Source organism: Octopus sinensis, linkage group LG29, assembly GCF_006345805.1.
Source record: "Octopus sinensis linkage group LG29, ASM634580v1, whole genome shotgun sequence".
Taxonomy (NCBI): Eukaryota; Metazoa; Mollusca; class Cephalopoda; order Octopoda; family Octopodidae; genus Octopus; species Octopus sinensis.
In genome coordinates this window covers 1,308,191-1,324,950 of record NC_043025.1, presented here as the reverse complement: position 1 = coordinate 1,324,950, position 16,760 = coordinate 1,308,191, and the positions used below count along the sequence as shown (strand labels likewise).

Sequence of the window (16,760 nt, the reverse complement as noted above, 5' to 3'; positions counted from 1 at the left end):
GGTGGTAAGAGAGGAGTGATGAATGCTGACCGAAATGTCGAGGAAGGAGACAGAGGTATAGGAGATAGTGGAGGTGAAGTGGAGGGCAGGATGGAAGGATTGAACGAAAGAGAGGATGGAATCTAGATATATAAGGGGAGGTGATTTAGAAGAGAAAATTAATCAAATTTCATGGATAGTAAGTTGATATTAATGAATTAAAAAATGGTATCTATTGGGAATAAAATTACTACCTGCGGATAAAAGTTAATTAGTTAGGTAAAAATATCTTAGGTTAATTATATATTAAGAAATTTAAGTGAGATAATGAAGATGAACCAAATAGTTACCCTAGGGACATAGGATTAATACTACTTAGTATTGGAGAACATTATAAAAAGAAGAATATAATTTTAAGTTTATAATGAAGTTCTTTAATTATTTATGAGTGTTAAACTAAAACCAGTATGGTATATTCGTTCCTATTTGGTTAAATATATATTTTGTAAAGATATCTTAGACTAATTATATATTAAGAAATGGAAGTGAGATAATCAAGGTGAACCGAATAGTTTCTTTAGGGACATAGGGTTCATACTATTTAGTATTCCTACTTATTGGGATTCATGCTATTTAGGATTCGAACTATTTAGATTCATACAGTTTAATTTTAGAAAAAAGAATTCAATTTTAAGTTTGCAGTGAAGTCTTTTTTAGTCATCTATGAATGTTAAATTGAAAGCCAGTATGGAATATTCCTACTTATTTGGTTTTAAGGAATTAAAATTTGAAAAATATAGGAATATTCACAAAATTATTATTTAAAGTATTTAAACGTTCGGTTCGTACGATGTATACAAGATTTTCCCAGCTCCAAACGGTTATTCAACAGATTTGTATTACTCTGATGCTTCAAAACTTCATAAGTTTCCATAGAACAAAGTTGACAACCATCCCTACTATTTCTATAAGGTTGCGCCCTTCTTACTATATCCCATTTTAGGTTGAATTCTATATTATTTGTTTTTAGTTCCCAAATTTTGCTAGATAATGTTGTGCAACCTGCCTTATGTTTGAGCCTAAAAGAGGAAAAATGATTGTTAAGACATCCGAAATAAAGAAAGCTATTGTTAAAAGTTATTATCGTGCATTTATAAATTACGTTTTGGAACAAACAACGACCAGATACCGGACATTTTGATATAATCCTACAATTACAACTGGGGGGATAGTGTCCGGTACTGGATTTATTTAAGGACAGTTCATTTCCATTACTGTTATTTAAATTATTATTAGTATTAGTAATATTTTCATTATTAGTAATTACGTTATGTAAATTAGGGTTACTAGTTATTAATCCATCCCCATTATCATCACCTACCATACTTTTATTTATACTACCTATATTATTGGTATTGCTATTATCACTATTTACATCAATGTTGTTGTTGTTATTATTATTATTATTATATTATTATTATTATTATTATCATCATCATCATCATTATTAATATTATTTTTATCATTACCATTATTATTATCATTATTATTCTGTTTGACTTTTGCTTTATATTTGTACAACTTGGCTCCAAGTTTCACCCAGAGACCTCAAGAGACAACAGGTTGGAAGTTCATGCTGTTGTTATGCCTAGTGTGCCATATATTTGGGGTCTTTTTGGTGTTTTACTAGTGAATGTCCAAAAAAAAAGAAAAAGAAAAAAAAGAAAAAAAAGAAAATTATGTTTGTTTTAAACCTTGAGATTACATAGAAAGTATTTTGCGTAGGATATGAGCAGTTCCCATGAGCACTATCTTTTGAATTTCTGCCATTTTGGGGTTTCTTGGTATCTGAGTTAGGTAGCATCAGCCCCTTTTGCTATCATTCCCAGGGCACCTATGACAATAGGTATTGATTTAGTCTTCAGCTTCCACATTTTGCTGATTTCTATTTCAAGATCTTTATATTTGCTCAGTTTATGGTAGGTCTTGACAGATACGTTTATATCGATTGGGACAGTCATATCAATGAGGAGGCATGTTCTTTGTTTGAAGTCTTTCAATATGATGTCTGGCCTATTTGCATCTATCTTTCTGTCATTTTGAATGGTGAAGTTCCAGAGGAGTGAGATGTGGTCATTTTCAAGCACTGGAGGTGGATTGTGTTCCCACCAGTTTTTATTATGGGGCAAATCCAGGTTTTTGGAAATTACCCAGTGAATATATTGTGCAGCTCTATCATGCCTGTTGAGGTACTCTGTAGGCGCTAGAAGACTGCATTTGGAGACAACATGATCAATGGTTTCATTTTGTTGTTGACATACACGACATGTTGGGCCACAGCCGTTCTTTAATATGTTGGCCTGGTAGTTTCTTGTAGGTAGTCATTGATCTTGAGCTGCTATGATAAACCCTTCTGTTTCAGATTTTAAGCCAGAGGCCATTAGCCATTGATGGGTCAGGGCTTTGTCAACATCTGCATTATTCACTAACTTTGGGTATTTGCTATAGAGAGGTTTTTCTTGCCATTTATCATTCAGAATATCTAAGGCCACAGTTTTAGCACAAGATTTCATGCGCTTAGCTTTTTCTGTGCTTGTTTCTTGTATGTCTATCTCTAATTCCGAAATTTGTTGTATTCGGAATTCACTTAGATATTCCTTTGCCTGTTTTGTTACTGAGTATGATGCTTTCTTGTTTTCATGTTTTGAGACAAGTTTTAACATCCAGTCCTCAGAGTTTTTCAGGTAGGTGTCTAGGCCAATTGCAGCAATCTTCATTGTTATTGCCAGTTGTAAATGTCCACGGCCTCCCTCTTTTCTTGGCAGATAAAGTCGTTCTGTATCTGCCTTAGGGTGGTGCATTCTATGCATTGTCAACAGTTTTCGTATTTTTCTGTCAAGATTACATATTTTAGTAATTGACCAGTTAACGATATTGAAACTGTAAGTCACGACTGGTATGGCTAATGCATTGATCGCTTCGATCCTGTTTCTCGCATTCAGCTCTGTCTTGAGTATTGCTCTTACTCTGCGATAACATTCTCTCCTGATCCTTTCCTTCATCACTGAATGCCTTATTCAATTATTATTATTATTATTATTATTATTATTATTATTATTATTATATTATTATTATTATTATTATTATTATTATTATTGTTATTGTTATTATTATTATTGCTATTTTTACAACTATTATTACTATCATTGTTGTTACTATTCATTCTACTCCTGGCTAACTTAATGTTTTTACTATTAAGCCTAGCTATTATGGCAGCCATGTTTGGGAGAGTGGAATATGAAATTCTCACTGATCTTTTAGAAATTATTTTATGATATTTATGGGAGGCTGGGAAATTATTTTCCAGTATAGACATAAATCTACTGTACACATTCGTCGAGATCGTACAATTAAAGGGGATATTTAGCCAAATGACATTTTCTCTCTTATATTTTTTGTTAAAGTAAAAGTAGGAAGGTTTAGTGTTATCAGTATTCATACGAGAATTATTATTCCTTTTAGTATTACTTTTATGCCTATCGGGTTTATCTAGGCTAGCATTTTCATATTTATTTATGATCTGTTTACTATTTCTATTCTTATAATTAGGTTTATACGCTAGGTTCTTTTCCTCTATTGATTTATGTTTATTTAGAGTATGAGATTCTTTATTACTTAAGCCATTTACATTCACTTCATTATTTCGGAGATTTATGTTGTCAATATCTAGGAAGGTGATTTCCTGCTCATAACCAGCCTTAGATAATGCAACATTATAATGATTAGAGTGAGAGTTAAAGATTTCACTATTTGATGATAATTTTGAAATTCTCAGAGAAATATTTTTATCTAATGATTTTAGTATATTCGGGGGGGAGGTGATTGGATGACTTACATATCTGGTAACTTTTCCCTCCTTTCTAAATGGGTAATGTAACTTTGAATTCAAGTCTAAGGTAACGTCTGGGAAATTAACTATCTTGGTGTTAGGTTCATATGTAATGCCTAGGTGAAAATCTTTAAAAAAATTGCTAATTTTCTTTTTTATGCTCTCAATACTTGATTTACTGTTGCTAGGTACAACAAACAAAGCATCATCCCTATATAGACCACCTTGTAATTCTGGGATATCTCTGTTTATGCATTTTAATAAGTATGCTCCTACCAGATTGGTTATCTCCGCCAAGTCACTTGAGCCCATGGGTATATCAAAATTATTAGGGGTATCCACCCTAGTCCATAATTTTCCTTCAAATTCGATGATAGTTTTTCTAGCTAATAGGATGATGTCAATTTCTTCTCTAGATATGAGAGAGCGGTTCTTAGCAAAAATAAGTGATTTATTAAGTAGAATGGGGGATATACTAGAATAGTAATTGTTAATGTCAAATTGGATAAAAGAGATTCTATTAGTGTTATCTAGAGATTTAAACCAATCTATTACCTCATCTGTATTAATTCATAGACTCAAGGGGAGATTAGGAATTATACGGGGTAGAATATTGTCCAAAATAGATTTGCTAAGTCGACCAATGTCCGACTTAGTTGTACATATGTGTTTTACCGAGGGGTTTTCGGAGAAAATTTTCTTGTGGTCCTTAAGATTAATCCTGGGTTCACATGGTTTTAGAGGCTCCGTTCTATCGGTCAGATCATAATTTGCCGTAACTTTTTTGATTTCTAAATTAATATCTCTTAGGTTTTTCTTTGTTGTTACTTTATACCTTAAGTTTAGTTCCTTTCTAATGAGTTTGCTGTAAGTTGCATAATCCATTCTGTAAAGGTTTCCAGTTTTGTCGGCTGGGACCAGGATGTCCTGTTTACCTTGAATAGATTTAATGTAATCCTTTAGATGTCTAAGGTGTGGATTATACCTTAGTGGATGTTCCTTGAATTTAATATTTACGATAAGGTCCAGTAGATCCTTTTCAAAGTTTTCAAGCAATGGATTCGGAGGTGGGCTCTTCCTACTTCTAAAAATCTTTTTGTAGCGATTATTCAAGTGTGTTAGTTGAGGGTCTTCTTTCGGTTTGGTATCGTGGTGGTAAGTAATCCATCTAATTCTTTGGATAAACTCATTGGTTCTGTGGATCAATAGCCATATGTATTCGTCCTTACTATGAAATGGGATATCCTTTGGGGAAAACTCTATATTTACCTTTTTCATCCTTGTTGAGAAGTTAAGTACCGGAAAGCATACACAATTTATGGAATTATAAGTTCAGCAAAAATTTAGATTCAAATGAATATGGTACTTAATTTAGACGCACCAGAATTCTGCGTGGTGTTATCCATATAAATCCGTGGGGTGATTATAATCAAAATAAGCAACAAGAATGAATCCGGTAATTTGGCACGATCGTTTCGTACTACATCATTTTATTAAATGATGTAAGTATTACAACAGTTTTAAAATGCTGAGTAATCATCAGCCAATTATAGAGGTTTTCCATTATTACATATATATATATGTATATGTATATATGGATGTATATGTATATATGTATGCATATGTATATATATATATATATATATATATGTATATACACATGCATATATATGTATATGTATATGTATATGTATGTATATGTATATATATTGTATATATATGTATATACATATATGTATATATATATATATGTATATATATGTATATATGTATATATATATATGTATATATATATGTATATATATATGTATATATATGTATATATATGTATATATATATATATATATGTGTATATATTTATGTACGCTGCAATTATGTATATATATACATATATGTATATACATATATGTATATATATGTGTATATATATATATATATATGTATATATATATGTATATATATGTATATATGTGTTTATATATATGTGTATATATATATATGTATCTTAATGTTCGTCCTTCAGGTTCGAAGATGTCCATTGACATCATTTGGTGGAATTGCTGCTATGAGACCGGAGGTGGCTGGTGAGGCCAATCCGGGCAAGAAAGCACCTCCCACAGGTGGGGCAGAAGTGGGTAGGTGCTGTGCTATTGGTGCAGGTGGCTCTGGCTTTCCGCATCTGGCGTTTCTGTTCTGCTGACCGAAACCGTCCCTACTCGGCTGTCCCTGCTCCTGTGGTGATTGCGCTGCGCCAGGATGATCGGTCGACAGCAAGTGTCTCCCAAGTCTCTGTGCCGATGGAGAAGTCTTTGAGACTGTCCTTGAAGCGCTTCTTCTTCCCTCCGACTTTGCATTTACCCTGGCTGAGTTCACCGTAGAAGAGCTGTTTTGGGATGCGAGTGTCGGACATGCGGGAGACGTGGCCTGCCCATCTCAGCTGGGCCTTGCGCATTATCATAATGGTGCTAGCGAGATCTGTCTGCTTCAGAACTTCCGTGTCTGGGACTTTGTCTTGCCAGCGGATGTGAAGGATGTTCCGAAGACACCTGAGGTGGAAGTGGTTAATCTGGCGCTCGTGCCTTCGGTAAGCAGTCCACGTCTCGCAGCCGTATAGTAGGGTGGTAAGCACGACTGGCCGGTAGACTTTCAGCTTGGTGTTGAGGCTGATTCCTCTCCGCTCCAAGACTTTCCTTCACAGTCTCCCAAACGCGCTGTTTGCCTTGGAGATTCTGTTGATGATATCAGCATCTATGTTGGCATTGCAGGAGAGAGTGCTGCCCAGGTAGGTGAAGTTTTCCACCGCTCGTAGGACTCGTCCGTTCACCTTTATCTGAGGCTCATGGTATTGTTTGCCGGGGGCTGGCGGAAACATCACTTCGGTTTTCTTGGCACTGATGGTGAGACCGAAGTTGTCACAGGCTGATGAGAACCTGTCCATCCCGAGCTGCATCTCCTGCTCATCGATTGCGTTAAGGGCGCAGTCGTCAGCAAAGAGTAAGTCTCTGACGACTGTCTCCCTCACCTTTGTGATGGCCTGCAATCTTCTGGAGTTGAAAAATTTCCCGTCCGTCCTGTACTTGATGTCGATACCAGACTTGCAGTCCCTGAAGGCGTCGGACAGCATTGCCGAGAACATGATGCTGAACAGTGTTGGGGCCAGGACACAGCCCTGCCTGACTCCGTAGGTCACCTGGAAGACTTCAGACAAGTTGCCGTCTTCAAGGGCTCTGGCTGTCATTCCGTCGTGGAACTGGCGGACAATTGCAATAAATTTGCTGGGGCAACCAAATTTTCCCATGACCTTCCAGAGTCCCTCCCGACTGACTGTATCGAAAGCCCTGGTGAGGTCAACAAAGGTCATGCAGAGGTTAAGGTGCTGCTCCATGCATTTTTCCTGCAGCTGGCGGGCGGCGAATATCAGTGCCAGTGGTCCCTCGACCCGTGCGGAAGCCACACTAGCTCTCAGGGAGAAGGCATTGCTCCAAGTGTTCCAGAAGGCGGTCAAGCAGGACTCGGGCCAGGATCTTGCCTGCTATGGACAAGAGGGAGATTCCTCGGTGGTTGTCGCAGTACTGCCGATCTCCTTTCCGCTTATAAATGTGGACGATTGTTGCGTCCCATAAATATTGAGGGAGTTGTTCCCTGTCCCACATCGACTGGAACAGGCTGGTGAGCTGACTGATCATGGTGGGGCCGCCCGACTTGAACACCTCTGCAGGGATGGCGCCAGAGCCTGGAGCTTTGCCGGTGGACATTTTTTTGATGGCTCTGCTCACTTCCTCGACTGCAGGGGGAGCAGCCAGCTCGTGGTTTGTCGGCACCTGGGGGAGTCGTGCGATGGCTTCCTCATTGATCTGGACTGGTCGGTTGAGCACGATGTTGAAATGCTCCGCCCATCTCTCCAGGATCAGCCTCTTGTTAGTCAGGAGTGAGGTTCCATCCGAGCTGAGCAGGGGGGTTGATCCAAAGGAGAACTGCGGTCCTTAGACAGCTTTCAGTTTCTCGTAGAATTTCTTGGTGTCGTGTTTGTCTGCGTATCCCTGAATTTCATCCGCCTTGGCGCTTAACCATGCGTCTTGCATGAGGCGGAGTTTTGCCTGGACTGTGCTGCGAATGTTGTTGAAAGCAGCCTTCTTTGCCGTGCAGTTGGTGTCATTTTTGTGGACACGCAGAAGACGGCGTTTCTCTTCCAGGAGCTTTTGGATTTCCTGGTCGTTTTCGTCGAACCAGTCCTGGTGGTTTCTCGTAACTTGGCTTAGAGTTTCAAGGGCGATGGAATGGACCGTGTCCCTGAATGATTCCCACTGCTCATCGATGGACTGGTCATTTCGAATGTCCAACAGCTTGCTGTCCATACGTGACTGGAGATCTTGTGCAGTCAGCTGGTTCTTTAATTTCATGATGTTAAGCTTCCTCATCACTTTCTGACCCTGTGGTCTTCTCTTAGGTTGGATGTAGAAATCCATCCTGGAGATGATGAGGCGATGGTCCGTCCAGCAATCAGCTCCACACATGGCTTTGACCAGTCTCACGTCCCGCCTGTCTTTCGCCCTGACGATGACGCAATCTATCAGATGCCAGTGTTTGGAGCGTGGATGCATCCATGATGTCTTGTTGCGTATTGGCAGACGGAAAAAGGTGTTGGCGATGGTAAGATCATGAGAGGCACACGCACGCAGGAGGAGCTGCCCGTTGTTGTTGCACTTTCCTATTCCTTGCTTTCCCAGTACGCGATGCCAGGCTTGGTGGTCAGTCCCGACACGGGCGTTAAAGTCCCGAAGGAGGATGAGCTTCCCAGGCTGGGCTGACGTGATGAGGGAGTCGAGTTCCTCAGAGAACCTGTCCTTAACTTCTTCAGGGTTGGTCATGGTGGGGGCGTAAGCGCTGATGATGGTCGCACTAGTCTTGTTTCCAAGTGGGAGCTGCATCTTCATCAGCAGATCGTTGATACCCTCGGGGGAGCATTCCAGTTTCCGCACGTGTACTGACTTGATGGCAAAACCAACACCAGCCTCACGACGCTCTTCGCTGCTGCGACCACTCCAAAAGAAAGTGTAGCCGCCGCCTGTCTCTGTCAGCTGGCCTTTGTCCGCAGGGCGGGTCTCGCTCAGTGCTGCGATATCGAAATTGTATCGGCTCAGTTCTCTGGCCACCAGGGCAGTTCGTCTCTCTGGTCTGTCCACTTTGGTGTTGTCAAGCAGAGTTCTCGTGTTCTAAGTTGCGAAAGGGAGCACCTTTGTTTGTTTCCTTCTTTCTTTGTTTCGACCGCTTGGAAAGGATCCCCGCCAGCCGCGGTTTGCTGACCAGGGTGAGGTGAGGCAGGCTATGTTTAGGGCAACCTTTTCTAGCCCCGTCCTCATGCTGCGGTGGATAGCAGAGCGATCCTGAAGAGGGCTGCTCGGTCACTCAGGAGGCTGCCGGACTCCACTGCTGACTCAGTTCAGTGAGGGGCGACCACATGTCCTGAGCCGCCTGTGTGTGGGTTCACGACTGCAGCTCCCATTGTATCCTCACCCGCTACTTCGCCATTTCCCCATCGCCACAGGACTTTGTGATGTAGGTGTCATGATACCATGACGTGGTCGTGACTTGGGTTATAGTGAGGGTGACTTGCGCAGGATCAGCCTCATTCTCTCGTCCTGGTGCGCCGGATCTAGTGCCAAGACAAAGTCAAGACGGCTGGGGGTAGACCAGGATGCAGGGGCTGCCGGAAGGTGGCACGAATGGCGCAATCCAACCACCTTAGGGGCTCCACTCCGGGTTTATGTAGGTTTTTGGATGGCCATTGACTCACGAGAGAGTTCCTCTGCCCTTTGACAGGTTTTGTTTTTAGTCCTGCTGGGTGTCCAAATCACCCTCCTCACCAAGAAATCTTGGTGGGTTGCCAGTTTAGTTGGCAGCGACCCGACCATGTAGCAGGTTGTACTGGGTTACATGTTACCAGTATCTCCAGGCGGAGACCCGACAACATATATGTATATATGTATATATATATGTGTCTATATGTGTGTGTATATGTGTGTATATATATGTGTGTATATATATATGAGTATATAGATGTATATATATATATATATATATATATATATATGTATATTTATCATCATCATCATCATAGTTTAGCGTCCGCTTTCCATGCTGGCATGGGTTGGACTGTTCAACTGGATTCTAGGAAGCCAGAAGCCTGCACCAGGCCCAGTCTGATCTGGCTGTGTTTCTACGGCTGGATGCCCTTCCTAACGCTAACCACTCCATGAGTATAGTTGGTGCTTTTTACGTGCCACCTGCACAGGTGCCAGGCCAGGCTGGCAAACGGCCACGATCGGATGGTGCTTTTTACGTGCCACCAGCACGGGGGTCAGGCCAGGCTGGCAACGGCCACGATAGGATGGTGCCTTTTACGTGTCACTGGCACGGAGGCAGTCGGGGCGGCGCTGGCAATGGCCACGTTCGGATGATTCTCTTATGTGCCACCGGCACTGGTATCACAGATAGGATTTCCATTGATGTTGATCGATTTTGATTTTGATTTCGTTTTTCACTTGCCACAACAGTTCTTCACGAGTAGAGTTTTGTGTCACAAGAAGGAAAGGTATGCATAAGTAGACTGGCTACATCCCAGGTAGAGGCTACGGGTTATGGTCTCACTTGTCCTGCCGGGTCTTCTCACGCACAGCATACTTCCAAAGGTCTCGGTCACTAGTCATTTCCTCGGTGAGACCTAAAGAGCGAAGGTCGTGCTTCACCACCTCGTCCCAGGTTTTCCTGGGTCTACCTCTTCCACAGGTTCCCTCAACCGCTAGGGTGTGGCACTTTTTCACACAACTATCTTCATCCATTCTCGCCACATGACCATACCAGCGCAGTTGTCTCTCTTGAACACCCCATCTGATGCTTCTTAGGTCCAACATTTCTCTCAAGGTACTGACACTCTGTCGAGTATGAACACTGACATTACGCATCCATCGGAGCATACTGGCTTCATTTCTTGCGAGCTTACGCATATCCTCAGCAGTCACGGCCCATGTTTCACTGCCATGTAGCATGGCTGTTCGTACACATATTCGTACACATACAGTCTGCCTTTTACACTGAGTGAGAAGCCTTTTGTCACCAGCAGAGGTAAGAGTTCTCTGAACTTTGCCCTGGCTATTCTTACACTAGCAGTTACACTTTCAACACACCCGCCTCATCTACTGACTTGGTCACCTAGGTAACGGAAGCTATCAACTATTTCTCTATATATTTCTATATATATATATTTATATATAAACTAGCAGTATTGCCCGGTTCGTGCGCTCTATGCACGCGCGAATTAAGCTAAACTTGGATGAAGTACAATCAAAGTTCAATTATTTTGGTTTTAAAATCAAGCATTTAATGCCCTCTATTTTTGCGCTTATGTGTTCCATTTCCTCAATAGGAAGTACGTAGAAGCGTTTCATAAATTTTTTTTGATCAAATAATTGCATTGTTGAATTATTCTTTTAGATCAGTATTTCTCAACTGGGATTTCAGGGGAGAGTTTCAGGGAGTCGCTGGCGATGTATCGTGATGATCAAAAACCCGGCCTGCTAAAATTTTGTTAAAGTGATTCAAACTGCAGACTCAACGCAAAATGGTCACATTTAATTCAAAGCATTAAAAATGTTATGAAAACAATTGGTGTGTGTTCACAAAGTCCAAACGATTAATACGAAAAAACCCTCCAGGCTACATCCCGAAAATTCATTTCTTTGCCGAATTTCAACAATGTTTGCGGCGATTCGTTTTTATATCTTGATTTTTTTTAATTTTTCGTGCAATTTACGCATGCTTTCACGCGTGGTGAACACAGTTCACGTCAAACAGCTGACTGAGTAAAGTTCACTATTCAATGCATGGGATAAGCACTAAACAAACATATTATCGATTTTTGCACTTGCGAGATGAACTTCGGAACAGAAATAGCGCAGTTCAATTTTCATTCGCCTAAACTTTAAGTGACCCATTTTTGGTGGTTCTACGATTTGTTGGCTAGGAGGAGATGTGCCGGGAAGTTAAACACACAGACACACAAATTGAGTTTTATATATATAGATGTATATATGTATATATTTATATATATATGTATATATATATCAATATATGTGTATATATATGTATATATATATATATATATATATATATATATATATATATATATATATATATATATATATATATATACAGAGAGAGAGAGAGAGAGAGAGAGACTAACCTGTTCTTTTTTATTTTTAGTGACACGTACTACTGCTTCCACCATATCTTTCGAGCCCGTCTCCACTGCCAGATGGAGAAGACTGTTGCCCTGGGCGTTGCATTTCTTTACATCGGCTCCTTTGGAGGCCAACAAAGTCACCAGAGTAGGTTGGTTGCTGAAGGTAAAAGGTAAATACACACTAACGTTCAATGCATAATTATTAACGTACAAAAATGTATATGCATATCACATATGCACATACATACATATATGCAAAACTACATCCATACACACACACATACGTGCATGCATGTGCGCGTGCGTTCGTTCCGGAACAATGATTGGAGGTTATACGCCTCTCCCCAAACTCAAGAAGTATATGTAAGCAGATGATAGAATACTGCATATTGTTTCCTCTTTTTCAGAGCGATTCTCACAGGATATTTGAAGGGAATTGAATACAAATTTCAGTAAATTTCTCATTTGAATTTTAGCCTTGTATTAAAAATGTATAGTTTCTCAATTATTTTTAGTCGAATTTTAAAATTTATCTCATGTGCTAAATTAATCTTTTATAAATATCTGATAATGTTATGAAACAAATAATGATATAGAACGAATAAATTATTTATTAATCAAATTTCGTGGTGTTGAGTCAGCACTGTTTATGTGTGTGTGTGTGTGTGTGTGTGTGTGTGTGTGTGTGTGTGTGTGTGTGTGTGTGTGTGTGTGTGTGTGTGTATTGTGTACATGTAAGCTCCAACTGCAGTTCAAACCCAAACCCAAGAAGAGAGGTAACCCCATAAAGAAACTCAATGTCGACAGCTTGTGCCGGGAGGAAGTGGAAATCAAGTTCCAAGCAAACCTGCAGCAAAGACTAGACGAATCCCCCTGCACTGATGACACCACCCCACACACCTTGTGGGAGAACCTGAAATCAGCCATCCTTAAGACATCTACGGAAGTTCTTGGGCACATAAAGAAAAAAAACAAGGACTGGTTCGATGGAAATGACAAGGAGATCCAGGAATTACTAGCAAGGAAGAGGGCAGCTCATCAGGCCCACCTCGCACAACCAACCTGTCTTGTGAAGAAAACTACCTTTCGACACGCATGCAGCACCCTGCAGTGAAAACTCAGAGAAATGCAGAACGAGTGGTGGGACCACCTGGCGCGGAGAACCCAGCTATGCGCTGACCTTGCAGACTATAGAGGCTTCTATGAGGCTCTGAAAGCAGTGTATGGCCCCGCCCACCTGGTCCAGAGTCCCCTACGCAGTTCAGATGGACTGGACCTCCTCACCGATAACACCTCCATCCTCGTTCACTGGTCCGAGCACTTCCAAAGCCTCTTCAGTGCTAACCGTACCGTACAGGACACTGCCACCCTTCGCATTCCTCAACTTCCACTCAAAGAGGAGCTCAACAAACCACCCACCCTCGAAGAAACGATTGAAGCCATAGGACAATTCAAGAGTCGCAAAGCAGCAGGGGTTGATGGCATCCCACCAGAAATCTGGAAGAATGGAGGTCCGTTGCTCCATGACAAGCTCCATGGTATTCTTGTCTGCGGCTGGGAGCAGAGCAAGCTGCCACAGGATCTTCGTGACCCTGTACAAGAACAAGGGTGAAAAGTCTGACTGCTCCGACTACCAGGGAATCACCCTACTCTCCATCACCGGCAAAGTACTTGCCAGGGTCCTGCTCAATAGGCTAGTACCAACCATCGCTGAAAAAAACCTCCCCGAGAGCCAGTGTGGCTTCAGAGCCAACAGAGGCACAACGGATATGGTGTTCGTCCTCCGCCAACTCCAGGAGAAGTGCCGAGAACAAAACAGCGGACACTATGCTACTTTCATCGACCTTACAAAAGCATTTGACACAGTGAGCAGGACATGACTATGGCTCATCCTGGAACGACTTGGATGTCCCACCAAGTTTCTACAGATGGTGATCCAGCTGCACGAGAATTAGCATGGTCAGATCAGACTCAATGCTGACCTGTCGGAGCCCTTCCCCATTTCCAATGGCGTGAAGCAGGGTTGTGTCCTGGCACCAACTCTCTTCAGCATCTTCTTCAACATGATGATCAAGCATGCAACTGAAGATATGGAGGATGAGGATGGGGTGTATGTTAGGTATCGTCTGGATGGCAGTCTCTTCAAACTACGGCGCCTCCAAGCCCACACCAAGACCAAGGAGAGGTTGATCCGAGACCTTCTCTTCGCAGACGACGCTGTCCTTGTCGCCCACAGAGTGTGAGCTCTGCAGCGCATCACGTCCTGCTTTGCTGACGCCTCGCAGCTCTTTGGCCTGGAGGTCAGCCTCAAGAAGACGGAGGTGTTTCACCAACCTACACCCCAAGAGGAATACCAAGAAGAATACTATCTGCGGTACCGGACTGAAATCAACACAGCAGTTAACATACCTGGGCTGCATCATCTCAATCGATACAAAGATTGACAAGGAAATTAACAAAAGACTTTCTTTGGCAGATTGTACAAACGTGTTTGGCACAATGGTGGCCTGAAGAACAAAACAAAGATCAGTGTGTACAGGGCCGTGGTTCTCACCACTCTTCTCTACGGCTCAGAAACCTGGATCCCTTACCACAGTCACATCCGTCTCCTTGAGCGCTTCCACCAGCGATGTCTTCGCACCATCCTCAACATTCACTGGAGTGACTTCGTCACACACACTGAGGACTTGGAGCGGGCCGAGATCCCCAGCATTGAAGACACAATATTGAAGTCCCACCTCCGATGGGCAGGGCATGTCACCAGAATGGAGAACCATCGTCTTCCAAAGATTGCCCTGTTTGGCAATCTCTCCACCGGCCACCGAGTGAGAGGAGCTCCGAGGAAGCACTTACAGCATGTCATATTAACCACCAATGTTGGTCAGACCTGGCTGCGGACCCTGATGTCTGGCGCCACACGATCTTCAACGCAGTCAGCAAGTTTGAGGAACAAAGAAGTGGCACACTTAAAAACAAGAGACGCAAGGGGAAGGCGCGAGCCGCCTCTCACACGACACCGGATGTTACCTTCGTCTGTGGACACTGCTCACGGACCTGCCTTTCCCATATTGGGCTTGTCAGTCATGAGCGTGAATGCACGCGACGTGGACAGCCTTCCCGATCTTCGTTCGCGAAGCCGAGCCATGAAAAATATATATATATGTGTGTTGTATATCATGATGATGTTTTGGGTGTGTAGGTGCAAATATATTTCCTCCTCAAATGTCCAGGAGCAGATAATTTACATTATTTAGGTGACCAATTTATCAGCAGTGGAGACAGCCCTGAAAGTGTAGTTGCTAAAGTAAGAATTGGCTGGAAAAGTTCAGAGAATGAGCATCTTTGTTGGTAACGAAGAGCATTTTTACTTCAGAGTGAAATGCAAACTCTGAACGGACAGATATGTTAGATGACATTGAAACATGGGCTGTGATTGTAGAGGGCCTTCGAAGTGTGGAAAGAAATAAAGCCAACATACTTTGCTGGATGTGCAAAGTCAGTGTGCATGTGCGGCAAAGTATACATATTTTTGAGAGTCTACATTTTGTAAGAATTACCAGATGGAGCGTGCAAGAGAAAAGGCTGCGCTAATTTAGTCATGTGATACACAAGGATGAAGACATCTGCTTAAAGAAGTGCTAATCTCTAATTGTGGAGGGGACTTGTGGAAGAGGAAGGCCCAGAAAAGATATGGGACGAAGTAGGGAGAAATGATCTTTTGATACTGAGCTTCACAGAGGAGTTAGCAAAGGACTGAGGCAATGGCCAATTTGATGTGCTTGAGACGACCTGACCTGCTAAGTAAAATTCATATCTATGATCCTCCCTTCCTCACAATCCATCCATGCTCACCACCGCTATATCTCCCCCACTTCCTTCTCATTGACGTGCCTACGTGCACAGAATATATTCCTGTCCATTTCTTACCCCTCAACATATCCTCCAACTGCACATCTCCCTCTACTTCTGCCCATTTACTAAATCCCCCCCACTCTCTATCTCCCACACTTCTTTTGAAATCTTGTCAACACACGCACTCACATATTCCAATCCTGTAACTTGGGTGTATGACCCCTGCCCCAACTCCATCACATCTTCACCATCTTACTCTTCTCTCTCTCTCTCTCTCCCAGATAAGGCACCTTTTCCTACAAGTTACCAGGGGACCTCACTATGGTTGGTGCCACGTAAGAAGCACCAATACATTTTGTAAACTGGTTGACATTAGGAAGGGCATCCAGCTGTAGAAACCATGCCAAAACAGAGAGAATGGCATGGTGCAGTCCTCTGATTTGCCAGTTCCTGTCAAACTGTCCAACCCATGCTAACACGGGAAACAGACGTTAAAGGAGGAGGAGAATGATGATATAGAAAGTCTTTATTTTAAAAACATATTTGTGAAATAAATGAGAGAAGTAGGTTACATGGAAAAGCTTAGCGTACATAATTTGCAATGTTTCTCCAGCAACCACCATATACCAAGCAGTGTCAGGCAACAATGGAAGAAAAGTTCCTATTGGAACCGTTGTACTTCTTAGCGAATCCTTGATGATGTAAGCGATGCCTGTAGCAGTTAGAGTTGATTCGAGTGGCAAACATTATATTAAGAACGTTTCCTTGAGAATTTTTAATTGAACCAACAATTACATTAAA

General features: G+C 41.9%; 1 protein-coding gene across 1 annotated transcript in view; it reads right to left on the bottom strand.

Moving 5' to 3' along the window:
• Positions 1-16,760, bottom strand: part of LOC115225964 (putative ankyrin repeat protein RF_0381) — a 60,567-nt gene that overhangs the window by 32,203 nt on the left and 11,604 nt on the right. The window contains exon 3 of the mRNA XM_036514947.1: positions 12,108-12,264. Within this exon, the coding sequence (XP_036370840.1) occupies positions 12,108-12,264 (157 nt within the window). The remainder of the gene's footprint in view (positions 1-12,107; positions 12,265-16,760) is intronic.